General features: G+C 44.1%; 1 protein-coding gene and 1 long non-coding RNA gene across 4 annotated transcripts in view; both read left to right on the top strand.

Moving 5' to 3' along the window:
- The window catches only part of USP22 (ubiquitin specific peptidase 22), a 187,175-nt gene that overhangs the window by 139,793 nt on the left and 33,322 nt on the right, over positions 1 to 14,060 (top strand). For both annotated transcript variants that reach the window (XM_019541971.1, XM_019541970.1), the window contains one exon: positions 10,449 to 10,618. In XM_019541971.1, coding sequence (XP_019397516.1) covers positions 10,449 to 10,618 — 170 coding nt within the window. The remainder of the gene's footprint in view (positions 1 to 10,448; positions 10,619 to 14,060) is intronic.
- LOC109314680 lies at positions 5,473 to 7,611 on the top strand. Of its 2 annotated transcripts, XR_002102335.1 has the most exons (4): positions 5,473 to 6,606; positions 7,043 to 7,115; positions 7,203 to 7,278; positions 7,371 to 7,611. It is a non-coding gene; the product is annotated as an uncharacterized LOC109314680 (long non-coding RNA). The 2 variants fall into 2 exon arrangements; XR_002102334.1 differs by having other exon boundaries at positions 7,203 to 7,611.

Below are 14,060 nucleotides of genomic sequence, written 5' to 3'. Positions count from 1 at the left end.
TTCTAGAATACAAAGGATGCGATTCTAAGCGCAGAAGCTTTGTTAAATTTTTATTTGGTTTCCCTTCTCCCATGCATGCAGTGCTCTTCAGTGTACAAAGAATAGGACAGGACTGCGTTTAGCCTGAATGAAAGTAGTGAAAATGAGAAGTGAATGCTTTGTTACAGCCAGGAGCACACTAGGAATTAGAAGCAGAGGTGGTGCCATATCTGATCAGACCAGAGGGTCTCTAACTGGGATCTAGTCGCTCAGTAGCCCATACCAAATGCTTCCAGAAGTGTATGACCTCCCAATTAGGTCATTGATATATGTAAGAGGGGGGGAAATCTGTCTTGTTTCAGGCAGTTAGTGCATGTTTAGATCTGGAAACATGGAGGTTGATGTCCCACGTAAATTTTTACCCTAGCTAGTATAACTGGTGGGGGGTGCGGAGGAGGCACTTAGTTGATCAAACTTTATTTGATACTCAGTTCTTTTACACAATAAAATCTTGGACATGGGAGTGAGTTTCATTTTTTTAATTACTCGTGTAAAGTGTTCTCTCTTATTGGTAATATATGTGTTGCCTTCTAATGCCACTGAGTGAGCCTGGTTTCTGTTATGAAAAACAGTATATGATGGGAGCTCCCGAATGATTTCTCTAGACCATCTGTTATTTTTATAGATCTTTATTCTTGCCATCTCTTAGTCATTTCCTCAACTAAATTGTCTTAATCCTTTTAATCTCTCTTCTTATGAAGCTTTTTGAAAGCTCAGATCAATTGCTGTTTTTGGTATATTTTGGAGTCTCCCTGTATTAGATGGGATGACCAAAATGGACAAGTATTCAGGACAACTACCATTTCTTTTTGTATCATATTTTCAGTTATGACTTCTTAATATAACCCTATTGTCTTGTTTGCATCTGAACACTATATAACTTGGTACCCTTGTGTAGCTGATATTGTTCCTTTCAGTAAGAATTACCTTGTACTTGTCCATGTTGAATTTCACCTGCCATCTAAATCTCTTAGCTTAATTCCATCCTTTTAGATTTCCCTAATTTCCCTTTAGACCCAACTAAAATGTTTTGTCATCTACAGAGTTTCCTATCTCCTTGTTCCTCACCAACACTCTTCAAGATTGCATGCTAAACAGCATCAGTACTAGTGCAGCTGCTTTCCCATCATGTTACAAATTGACTGTTCATTTTCCCAAGTTGTCAGGACTTTCTGTTCTGATGGAGTTTACTATTTTCTTGACTAGCCTCTTCTTGAGCAAATTTGTTGCTCGGGGATTGTATGCAATGGTCATCTAAATATTGTTTTATGGATACTATCATTACAAGCTCTGCATGTGACCAGTGGGTGGGAGAGAGATCAGCTGATTGGTGACTGGCCCAGTGGGAGAGCAGGGTTTGGATAAATAGCTGTGTTGCTGTTCTTGACTACTGGCAGTAGATGATGGCTCTCCCATGCCACAAACCCGGTTTGTGTTTCCCTGATAGCCAGCTCTAGCTTTGGTCTGCTCATGGCATAGCATATATACTTGATAATATTTAACCTTACTCTAAATGGGAAATTGTTGTCTTCACACTTCGACTTACCTTTCCACCTGCAGGGTAGTTTTGTGTGGTTGTGGGGCGCCATACAAATAATTTGGCTTACAGGTAACAGCAGCCTGATATTCACAGAGGTTACAGGTTTTGCGTGTATAAAGCTTTGTGGGCTACACAATTAGGAACCAAATCCTTTTGCACACTTGCTAGTAACAGGAAACTTCCTCTGACTATTATAATGACTTCTTTCACCCAATATTTTATTCCTTACAGCTGCATAATCCAAATGTTCAGTGAACACCTTCAACATTAAGTTGTGTAATCTGTGTCAAACAGCTAAAGTTTGCTCATTATGGTGGCACTTACTCAAGCCTTGTTTTTTTATTCTGTTTTGGCATAGAAAACAGTAGAATATGTTGTGGCTTTCCCCTGAACTGCTGAAGTGTTATGTGAAAGGAGAAACATTCCCCCAGACTTTCAGTCCACATCTGTCTTTGTCTGGGCACCCTGGGACCAAAGCCCAGAGTGAAACCTCCTTACTGATTCCTGCAGGCTTCCTCCTGGCAAAGCGTCACACTCTCATCTATCGATGACTGGTATTTCAGTTCAGGTCACGCATACATCTTCCATCTTTCTCTCTTCTCCATCAAAGACTTGTGGGTCGCTTATGTTATTTTTGAAGCTCCGCTCTCACCTGGCTCTTCTGCAAGAGCGCCCTCCTTTCGCCATAAGATTCCTGACCTGGCCAGAAGCAATGACATTGAGTCCTAGTTTTTGGACAGAGCTGGAGAATTTAAACATACGGTTTAAAGTATGATGACTACAAATATCTATATTTCACTCTACTCTCCCTTCTCTACACAGAGAAAGGAGAGAATTGTATTCTAGGAGCAGTCGGAACATATCAGATTTGAAGGCATTGCACATCTGTTTGCAGTTTTACTGGCACTGCTGATTTTATGATGAAGACAATTCAGCATCCATTTTGATGATGATTGCACTTTGAAAACTAAAGCAGGCATAATATCTAATAACAGTTCTTGCTGGTTATTTTTTCCCCCTGAAACAATAAATTCCTCTACCTCCCTCACTTCTCAGAAAACAAGAAAAAAAAGAGAAACCATATATTGTTGGCAAACTCAATAGAACCTCAAAATGACATGTGGGGAATTTCCACACCTGAAGCCTTGTATTAGAAATATAAACTTAATACTAAAAATAGTGATAACAGACAATTTCAGCTGCTTTATTTCACATTTGTTGTAAAATGGGACAAAAATTTGAGTTTAAAGACTGGAACTTGTGTACCTCCTTGCAGTAGTGGGTGTTTTCTGGAGATAATTAGGAGAGGGTGAGTCAGTGGCTTAGTCTTGAGGTTCATGTGCTTGAAATTTTTATTACCTTAGCTGTGGCAGAAGTTTTTTTTTTTATTTTGTTCTATGTTAAATCATTGTCAGACTGAATAAATCCGCAGCACCAGAGTCTTCTAGCTTGCACATAAATCATCTGACAGCAAACCTCTGGTGCAGCTCTGTTTTAACTAGGTTCCCTATTTGACTAAGTGTTCCCTTCCCTATACTTAGCTTTCTACAATAGGCTGAATTCCTTCTGGCCCCAACTACTTAAATAGCCTGAAGTGACCCTTTACATTCAGAGAGGGAAATCTGTCAATTATTCTGTACAGTGTTGAACTGGAATTGGGGCAAGCAGACTTCCATTCCCAGCTCTTGCCACAGATTTGTGTGCCCCCTTGCGCCAAGTGTCTGTGAATCCCTGTTTGGCACATGGGGAGAATAACACTTCCATGTATTTCAGGAGAGAGGTAAGGGCACAGTAAGTTCAAAAGTACTTGGAAGGTGGTTAACTAGTACTGTAATCAGGCTGCATAAGCACCTTGAGCCTGATGTGCAATCCCCATCACCCTCTCCGACGGAAAGCTGCAGCCTAAACTTGGAAGCATTCAGAAAACCCTTTTAGAAGCCACAGAAATCATAAGAACTGAATATTGTATTTTGTTTAGCTTTGGACTTGAAATGACCACTAATTTGACAGAAGGTGGTCCTGTTTCCAGCATAGGCTTGCATATTGTATATTCTCATGTTATCACATTTTTGGAAATTGTTGGCTATGATTCTGTGTTGGGGTTTTGAGGGTTTTCTTTTTCCCCATGAATCTCAACAGCAATTATCTTATGTAATATGCATCTACAACAAATGCTTAGGTATTGACTTCCACCTCAAAAGTTAATAAGCTTGAGAATGATTTTATGTCAGGTAATTACCTCATCGCCCATTAGCGCAAGGTAATGCATCTCCTGGCATGTAGGAGACTCCTTGAACTCGTACAATGAATGTTACATCTCCCCTGAAGTCTGGTGGAACTCCGTGTCTGATGTACCTGATCCGGTAATGTATCGTCTACATCTGGAATGCAAAAATGAGCTTGGTCTGGGGAGGTGGAAGCGTGGCAGGAAGACCTCCAAGTCCTTTTCTGCTAAGTAATAACAGAGTCTGTGCTTGAAATGTTGTCAGGAAGATGCACAACAACAGTATTGCACTCATCTTTTAAACCCACAGTGGAAAGCAGGTTTCTTTTTGGAAACTTTCACTTCTGAGCGCTGCTCTTTGAAGAGGTATTCTTGGTTCATTTTCTTTGGCATTTCAACAGACAGTATTTCTATTTGCATTGGTTTCCAGGGGTGTTTGAAAGAGCTTAGAGCAGGGGTGGGCAAAATATAGCCCGTGGGCTGAATCCAGCCCATGAGGTCATTCTATCTGGCCTGCAGGGCCCCTAAAAAATTTAGAAAATTAATATTTATCTGCCCTTGGTTCCTGTCAAAAATGACAGGAGCCAGGGGCAGTAGGACCCAGGGGAAGCCCAGAGGGCTCCCACAACAGCAGGGCCCACCCAGCCTGACCCCCGCAGCTGGAAGCCTCAGCAGGGGCTTCTGGCCTGGGACCACATGGCTGCCCTGTGCCAGAACCCTGGGTAGGGGGGCAGGGGAGGAGGCTGGGGAAAAGTGGCCCGGGGAAAAGCTAAAGGGCAGGGGGGAAGCAGCCCCTCACCTGCCCCATGGCCAGCACCCTGCACTGCAGCTGCTCGTGGCCCACGCGGTCTGTCCAGAACAGGCACAGGCAGCAGCTGCATTGCGGGGCACTGGCCACAGGGCAGGCAAGGGTCAGCTTTCCACCCCACCGTGCGCTCATCACCACCTTGTAACCCGGTCCTCCAGCCAACCTGGGCCCTGTGCCGGCTCCCGTGGCGACAGCAGCTGTCTCCCTTCCTGCTGTGCCACCACCACCTGTGGGCTGTCCAGCGCGTGAGCACCGGGCAGGCAGCAGTAGTCAACGCTGCCCAGCACGGCAAGCAGGGGGACCGCAGCTGCCGCCGCTCTCAGGTGAGCCCAGGCTGGCAGTGGGGCTGGGTTACAAGCTGGTGCTCAGCACAGGGGAAAATAGCCCGTCGCTCACCCTGTGGTCAGCATCCCATGTTGTAGCCACTCACAGCCTGCGTGGGGCTGTCTGTGCCTGCTCCAGACAGCCCTGTGCGGGCTGTGAGCGACTGCAGCAGGGAGCGCTGGCCATGGGGTGGGCGAGGGTCCGCTTTTCCCCGTGCTTAGCACCAGCTTCTTCCCTGCTGGCGTGCAGGTGGTTGGGGCTGTGTGCTGCCCCATCCCTGTACCGCGGGGCTGGGGGGCACTAGGTGTGAGCAGGCGCAGGAGCCAGCAGGAGCACAGGGCTCGCACTGGTGTCTCAAGGCCAGTGCTGGCAGGGTCCGGAGCATGGTGGCAGGAGTGCAGGGTCCCGGTCAGCACGGGATCTGTGGAGCCAGGCCAGCTGCCCCCTCTGCCAGCTGGTGCAGCCCAGCCCGGCTCCACAGACCTCTGCCAGCCTGTGCCCCGCTTTGGGCCCCACCAGTGCTGGCTCTGGGACATTGGTCCCAAGATGGTGTCCAGGGGGCGGGGTACCTGTCGAGAGGCGGAGCTATCCATGTGGCCCTTGACAGGCTGCCAAAACTGCGTAAGCGGCCCTCCGCCTGAAATAATTGCCCGCCCTGGCTTAGAGGATCCACTGATGGTTGGCAGAAAACTGAAAAATATAATGCTCTGAAGTGGTTTACCTGCAATCTCATTTGGTAATTGCAGGGTGGCCTTGTGTTCATGCGTCTAAGTGATCCCTGATTGCCTGGGAAAGCACTCATTATTATATACTAATGTTGCTGCACAGTGACCTGTACATTAAGCATTCAGGATCTTCACTCCAAGTCACACATGGATTTTAGCATGATGCCTCCTTGTCAGGATGGCTTTCTGCTGGCCTTCGCAGGAAACTGCCTTCAACAGTGATGGTGACAGACAGTGTCTTAACTAGAAGGACAAGTTAGCAATTTGGCTGAATGCAAAGTTCTTGTGGATTTATAGCATTGACTTGACTGTGGGTTGTACAGTTGCTGATCTCCCAGCAGTGACATTTTGCTTTTCATTGTCTGGGTGTGAAGAAGCAATGTTTTATGATTTTCCGTGAATTGTCCCAAAGCATATAGCAGCATGGTAGTGTGGGTCTCCTTCTGGTAAGCAAGTATTATAAAATGCATTGATGGAAGAAAAGTGAAGAACTACAGATCATAAAGGTAAGCCAAGTCCTCAGTGCCCAAAGCTGAGAGCAAATAGAATTGGGAAATGCATCACTTGGATACACGATCCATGCAGAATGTGTTGTGGACCTAGCTTTCTTACAACTGCATTCATACGCTTCCTGTCCATTATCTGATGGACAACTACAAAGAAAGCCATGCAGGCACCCCAGGTATGGTACTGATAAGTGTTTTCCTGTGCTTGCATTTGTACCATACTTTACAGCCTGTCAGTTGGACAGTGGTATTATTCATGTATTCTTCCTTTTTCCAACAGTAAGAGGGAAAACAGTGCCTTTATATCAAATGAGCTCACCAGCCAGAACACAAATGTGTGTGCCTACAGTATGTATCATACATCTTGAGTGTCTGCATTTCTCAAGGCCAACTCCAGAGACAATACCCCAGAAAGCATGAATGGGACGAGAGAATCTAAGGTACTGTAAAATACAACAGAAGGTCTGCTCAGTACAGCTGACCTATTATTGAAAAGATGAGCAGTTTTAGCAAATGAATCCGCTCCTTGCAGGCATTGCTCCATGGGCAGAGATGCCAACAAAGAGAGATGTTGCAGTAAGCAAGAGTGGACTAATGCAGTTAAGGTTTTTGCACTTCTTTTTCCAATGTAGTTTTCAATGATGAAGCATTCTAAACTCCCGGGACATCTTATCATGTACTCTAGACAGCACAGACATCCCAGAAAATCACTAACATTCCTTGAGTGGAACAAGTCACAAGGAGAGTAGAGGCTGTTTTGCATAATATTATTGCATTTTAATAGCCCAAGTATAACAGAGAGAATCTCTGTCCTGGAATGTGCTTTCACGTCATTGTACCTCTTACCTCTCCAGCCAACCTTTTTTTGTTTTTCAGGAATACTTTGAACCGAGTCCTGTCAACAGTTCATCCTATATGCATGAAAATTCAACAATCAGTGCTTTCCAAGGTAAGGATGCAGCTATTCTTATAGTAGATATATATGTTGGTTGTATAGCTTAGCTCTAACTCCGTGCACTATACTGTTTCTTTTCAGAAGACAACTCACCACATACTGTGGCTTCTGCATTCGTGGCTGCTCCGGGGCTAAATACGTTGTGATCCCCAGCCAAGTAAGTCTGGTATTTTGCTTCAAATTGTTGTTTGCAGTGTGTTCATTAGGGCTTGAGAGATCCAGATTTCAGCACTATCTTATGTGTTACAGGTCCGCATTTGGACTCAATCAAGCTGGCGTAGCATCATATGAAGAATGCCTTTTGGATGCATGGAAAAATGAAAAGCTTGTGTAAAAATGTAAAGTGTCACCAAGCCAGCCTTCTGAATTTGGAGCATTATATTTGTCTTTGGGTGACCATCCTGAAGGAATGCTGCTTGTATTCATAGCAGAACAGGGTTCAGGCACAGGCATGTAATAAAGAGTACTCAATAAACAAGTCTAAAAAGCAGTCTGTGCACGTTTGCATTTATTTGGGATCATTTTAATTGGACACTGAGAATAAAAGTAATAGGATAGGACTTGCTAGGTGCTATAAGCGAGGTGGGGGGGACAGCACAGGGGAGGATGTGCGCTCCCCTTCTCTCCTCCCAGATTTCTGTGCCAATGGTGGGATGTGGGGCTGCAGCCCGGCCAGACCCAGCACCTGGCAGCAGTGAGAATGGCAGAGTTGTGTCCCCTAACTATCAGCAGTTGCGCGTCGTCTATACTAGGTGCAATGCTGCTTTTCCACTAACTAACCTTCAGTACTGCATAGCCTGATTTTTCAACTCTGTCACGGATCATAGGTGACAGAGTGCAGTAAAAGTTTGCAGTAAAAAATGGAAAGGGACTTTCTCTTCCTTTGACAAACCCTGCTGGTTGAGTATGTGCTGACTATCTTCCTAGATCACAGGCATGGCCAGGAATTTGCAAAGGCCTCAGTAACAGCATGGCAACTAGAGTGAATTCTAAATAAGTGATAAGTCAGGCAAGCCCTGTTGATCAGACACTCCTGCACTTGCCGCAGCATGAACATCCCTGTGTTGTGACATGATGCTCAGAGATCTCCGAGCTGGGGTTAGAGGGGGCTGTGTACTGACGGAAGCATCACGCTGCACTTCAGGCTACTGTGACAGATTAACTATTTAACAAGTTTTAATGTGGCGCATTGAGTGGCTCGACCTCTCGGCAGGCAAATAAAGCAGATGATTACAGCAAGCTTCCTGCCCAGTAGAAATCACTATAATGTAAATTGGAAAGTTTGCGCTGCATTCCAGAGTAAACAGAGGCGACAGGAAGCCGTGGCGGGGAGGACCGTGTCACACGGCATGCTGGAGGAATGATTTAGGAATCGCCTACAACTCAATATGCCAGGCAGCATTCTTGGTCTTCTGTCACCTGGCAACAAGAACACACCCCTTGTGCAGACGGAGGCAAAGGGGCCCTTGGAGCACTGTCTGGTGTGCTGCAAGGGAACTGCAGCATTTTTTTTAAGAGCCTCAGCATTGCCATCTGGTTTCTTCTCGTGGAAATGCAGGGGAATTCTCAAACTGGCTGATCACTCCCTCTGGTTTGCATTGCCTACCAGGCTTTGGTTGGTATTGCACAAGGTACACTGTAACTGTAGCTCAGGACAAACATCCCAGTGTTAAAGAGCCTCTGCCATCATGCTATCACTTAGTTTTGTGGTACGCTTTTTTTTAATGATTGTTGTGCATTTAAAATTAACCATTCAGTTCCACATGATGTTCTTCTAGCTCACAGCTGCTTGTATGTGGTAGTTGGACTTTGGAGGCATAGCCAAAGATTTAAGCATATTGTTCTTCTTAGCTGGACTTTTCAAATGACTGAAAAGCTTCCCTCACTTCTAGCCATTTTCATGGTATGCAAAAAAATAAAATAAGAAAGAGACTATTTTCCTTGAGCATCTTGGCTTCTAAATACAAGACCGCGTATCTGGAATCTGCTTGACTTTGAATTCTCTTGTGCCATGTTGAATTTGGTCCAGTGTGTTGTACATTAATATTTATTGGTTTTTTATTATAGCTGTTTTAGGAGCCACAACCTTACACATTTTTATTTAATTAGGGTTGCTGTGTTTAGATGCTCCAGTTCTGTACAAATGATACTAGATTAAGCATAATCTGGACTAACAGTTTGAGTACAATCCACCACAATCATCTTGTCACCTGAACCATAAGGTAGAAGAAATGGCCGCTGTCTTGCAACCCACAGTACATTTCAGAAAGAGGGAATTGGTATCATAAAATAAAATGATGTATGATCAAATCATAAAAGCATGAAGGAAATCCTGTGTACGAAGTGACAAATTAGCTTTATTTACACCTTGGTGAGTTGACCACTATCTAGAATACATCTACCACCACACCACCTGCTCATTAGCTTCTTTATTTGGAAATATAAGTAATGAGGTTTTTGGTGGCTGTGGTGGGGAACCTACAGCATACAGTATTTTCTCACATAAAATATACACCTTTTTCCAAAACTTAGCCCCCAGAATTGGAGTGCATGTATTAAGTGAGGAAGCTGATTTTTAGACCAGGATATAGAAGCATCTTGCTTTGATTTCTTCCCCACAGTGTAGTAGTTGTTGTATTACTATTCAAGCAGCTGAGGAAGTCAGTTGACTTGTTATTAGCCTGCTGTTCTTCACTCCAGAGTTGTTAACCATCATCTCTCCTTTTTAATGGTCTTGATGTTCTACTAATTAAGCTAACCTTTCTCAAGGCAATTTTGCTCTTCCTCTTTCACAGCCTTGGAGACTTTAGCTATGTACAAAACCATAGATCTACCCGTGGAGACCAGTCATCACCAACAGCTAGGGTTTCAGCTTTAGTTAATCAGGAAAGCAAGGTGAGAGTGGAAGGTTAGGCTGCATCCCTCCTCTATGCAGCCATAACTCTGGAAACATCTTTTTTCTTCATTCTGCCTTCAAAAACAAAGCATTTATTAGATTCCAGGGTATGTTGTACGCAAAGAAAATACAGTATGTTGGGGGGAAATGGTAAAGGTGTTACTGCATATTCTGTCTGTCTAAACAAGCCAGAAATTCTTACAGGAATTAAAAAACCTTACTACTGTTTGGAGGATGAAATGCAGCATTTTGAACAATTCAGAATAACATTCTCTACTTGACACAAGATAAAGTCTCATGTTCAGCACTGCGTGAGAGAGCCCATGATATTTTACAGCAGAACTATACTTTTAAAAATGCAAATGAATGAAGTGCACCATTATATTCACTCAACAATGCTTACAGTTTCCTTTCCCATTCTGTCTTTATAGGGCTCCGAGGGCTAATCAATCTTGGGAACACATGTTTTATGAACTGTATTGTCCAGGCACTTACCCACACTCCACTGCTGCGAGATTTCTTCCTCTCTGACAGGCACAAATGTGAAATGCAAAGTCCCAGCTCATGTCTGGTCTGTGAAATGTCTACGCTCTTTCAGGAGGTGAGTGCTGTTTGCCACTATTGTCACCTTGTAAACTCCACAGTTCTGCACTCGACCTTGTATGGAAAGGAATCGCATAGAAAATAAGTTCATCACATGATGGCAAAATATAGTGATGGAAGAATGTGAATTTATTGTCAAAAATACTTGAGTTTGATAACTCAAACCTTAGTCCTGGACTCTTTATTCAGGAAAAATTTGCTCTTGGAGCCAACGGGAGCATTGTTTGAGAGTGGACTGCAGACCAAACCTTTCCTCTTGAGGTCAATACAGTGCATCTGATCATGAAGTGCAGGTTTTAATTGGGAAACCTGGTGGGGAGGAAGGGACGGAAGACTGCAGCAGTACATTGTCTTGTGGCTTAAGGCCCTGGATTACATTTGTTAGTAAAGGTATTGTAAGGATTTTGCTAATGTACGTATGTAATTCAAAGGTTTGCTGTTCTTTCTGAACACAAAACACTACTGGCAGGAAGAAAAAGAGGAGGGGTGGAGGCGTGTTGGTGCAGTCTCTACATTGTGTCTCTTCCCTCTTTTCACGGAGACTCCTGGCTTTGCACTGGGCCTTCCTGTATAAGCCCTAATCTTTGCTGCGTGACAGGCACCGACAGACGTTTCCTTTGTGAGTCACTATTGAAGGAGCTTTATAACAGTATGAATTCTGACTGGGAAGTGTAAGGCCACGTATTTGGACTGTAGACTATTTTGATTATAGGTTTTAAAATGATTTTTTTTTTTTTACCTGCCTTGTGTCTTTCCCCCTGGTGCTAGAACTGCCTTCTTGGTAAGCAACAAACCATGCTCAGACTTCCTTCCCTTCATTAAAAGATTTGGATTTTGCTGTTACAGAATACTTGTATATACCTTGTAAGGTCTGGGATGTTTGTGTACACAGTGTACTTTATATATTTGTGCTATGGCAGCTCGTAAGAGGCCAGGGCACACCTCAGATGTCTTCTTCCCTGTGATCTTTCCACTGGTGCAGTGGGTTTCAGTGGTACATGCAACTCTTGATGTTGTGCCAGTACAGAAAAGTATGGTTAGGAGGGAAGAAATGATTTCTGCATCAGGAGCTGTGGGTGAGATTGAGGCGGCCCAGGCAGGGATTGTTCATTTGTATGGCTGGAGTGTCATGTCTGCACTGTCCTCAAGGCAAGCCCAGGAGTCTTCCTTAGAAGCACACTCTGCCCACTTTCCTCCTGCTCAGCATGTGCTGGTGCCCGGGCAGTGTTGCCGGGTTTGCACAGCCCTCAGCAGTTGCCCAGAGCCGGCACTCAGGCTTTCTCTCGTGAGTGTACAGCTCGGGGCCATGCTCTGCTGGCCCAATTTCTGAGCTCGAACATGCTCTGACCAAGAGTGAGCCAGGAAGCCAAGCACCTTGGCAGGGCTGTAGGGCTTGGCACCAAAGCCACTGAGACATGTCCTAGGAGGCATGGCAGCGGACCAGGAGGCCATTGTGCTAGGCACTGTACAGACTCGTAGTGCAAGGTGGTCCTTCCCCAAAGAGGATTTGGATGTGTGACTCAGGAGTTTAAATGGGATTTGTGCTTCTGAATTTCTGTGGCAGCTTTTGAAATCTCGGCTTTCGTTTTTCATCGTGCAAAATCCAGGACTATGTTTCACTCGTTCTTATGTAATTCATATTTTGGAAGTTATGGTATTATGAACAAGGGCAGAGTTGCAGCAGGGTTATGTTGAGAAAATAAAGTAATTGTAAGTGATGTGGGGGCAGAGAAGATCCAGCACCTCCACCTGCAAGTAAACATTGAAGACTCGGCCCCTTGAGAGCAGACCTGTCCTGGTGGTTACCCAATTCCAGAATATTTCCACCTGCCAGTAAATGACACTTATTATAGTATTGGCATTTATGTGATAAATCAGCACTTCCTTACGAAACCCGTTCTCCCAGTGGGAGCATTCTGAATTCCTCCAAACCCACTATGTCAACTAATGTCTCAATTGTGCTGTGAACTGGTTCTCTGAGTCCTCTCGCCCCCAGCAGGCATTCCTTTTTTTTCCTTAAGAGCCCTCTTGTTATATTTCCAATGATCAGATCTGAACACAGGAGGCCTAACCAATAGCAATTCAGTAGCATGAGCCTGCAGAATTTTTCTTGTAATTTAATTACCTGGGAAACTTCAGTTCAAATTCTATCTCCGGTTTTCAGTTTGATCTTGTTTTTACCCAGTCCTCCCACTGGGATTCACTGATGTGGTTATCTCAAGACATCTTATCCAGTGACAAACGATCAGGGCAAAGGTTAATTTCATCTTCCCTCCACCCTCCTTTCCTGAAGGTGTGATCTTATCTGAACGGAATGCCTGGACTCCAGCGAGAGCACGTGAATAAGTGCCCTGCAGGCCTGCTGCTCGGGAACTAAGGAGGCGGATATTTGCAATGCAGAAATCACAGTGAAAATTTGCTTTGTGATCTCTAAGTAAATATTGCCTGTCCCACTTTCTGGTTTCGAATCGGTTGTTTGTGTAGGTTGCTTCATGGCTTCTCCATGATAAATGTCCCTTGCATTTCTACTTTTGGGAGTCGCAAGTTCTTGCTACTTGAAATAGATTGATGGTAATGAAGGTGTTAGCTGGTTCTCAGAGTGTTCGTCAAGGAAACAGTTATTTCTCTGGAACTTCATTAAGTGCTGCTTTGCCAATGTGTCAGACATCAAATCTTTGGTTTTTGTTTTTAAAATATATCATTGCATCAATTAAGAGTCTAATTTGTGCTGGTTTTAAAAACAAAACAAAACACATGTTCTTTTGGTGAAATAAAATGAAATCGGCTCTGTTGCCCAGAAAGATGAATGAAAAGGATTTGTGGATGGCTAATATAATGTAAGCTGGAAGGGATGAAAAACAAGATTAAAAATATATAGAATCTGCTCGTTCAGCCGGTTAGCTTAATGGATTCATGTACGACAGACACTTGTGTTTCACTTTTGGTTCACCAAAGAAAATGAGTTCAGTGATGGTCAAGTCCCTAGGGGATATTTAATCAGTTTGCTGAACGACTATACAGTATGGCGTGATTAGTTGAGTGTCTCTCTCAATCTCCTCTGGCTACTGTGCAGCCGGAATAGTGGTAGTACCTGGGGTGTTGCCTCGTGCAGGACACCCACTCCAAAAGGTAAAGAACAAAGCCTTCTTATTTTCCCATCATTATTCATCCCAATAAGTCTACAAAAGATCACAATGCAAGTAGGTAAAGGGAGTTTCCAGTCAGGGGCAAGGGAGGTGGAAGAGAGAATGAGATTCATGACTTGGATGTGTTGAAATGGTATATAGGTAAAATATAAAATCAGTTTTGACTAAAAGGTAGAGAGAAAAGGGAAACGTATATTAGAGCCCTAATACCATACCATGGCGTCTGAGGATTTACTTGACGTATATTGCCTTTGATGTAGCAGTGTTGTGTTATGTCAGGTCAGGAATTAGGGG

The sequence above is a fragment of the Crocodylus porosus genome, unplaced genomic scaffold, assembly GCF_001723895.1.
Source record: "Crocodylus porosus isolate Cpor-Errol unplaced genomic scaffold, CroPor_comp1, whole genome shotgun sequence".
NCBI classification, from domain to species: domain Eukaryota; kingdom Metazoa; phylum Chordata; order Crocodylia; family Crocodylidae; genus Crocodylus; species Crocodylus porosus.
The sequence above is the reverse complement of the archived record's forward strand: the minus strand, read 5'-3'. Positions and strand labels throughout refer to the sequence as shown.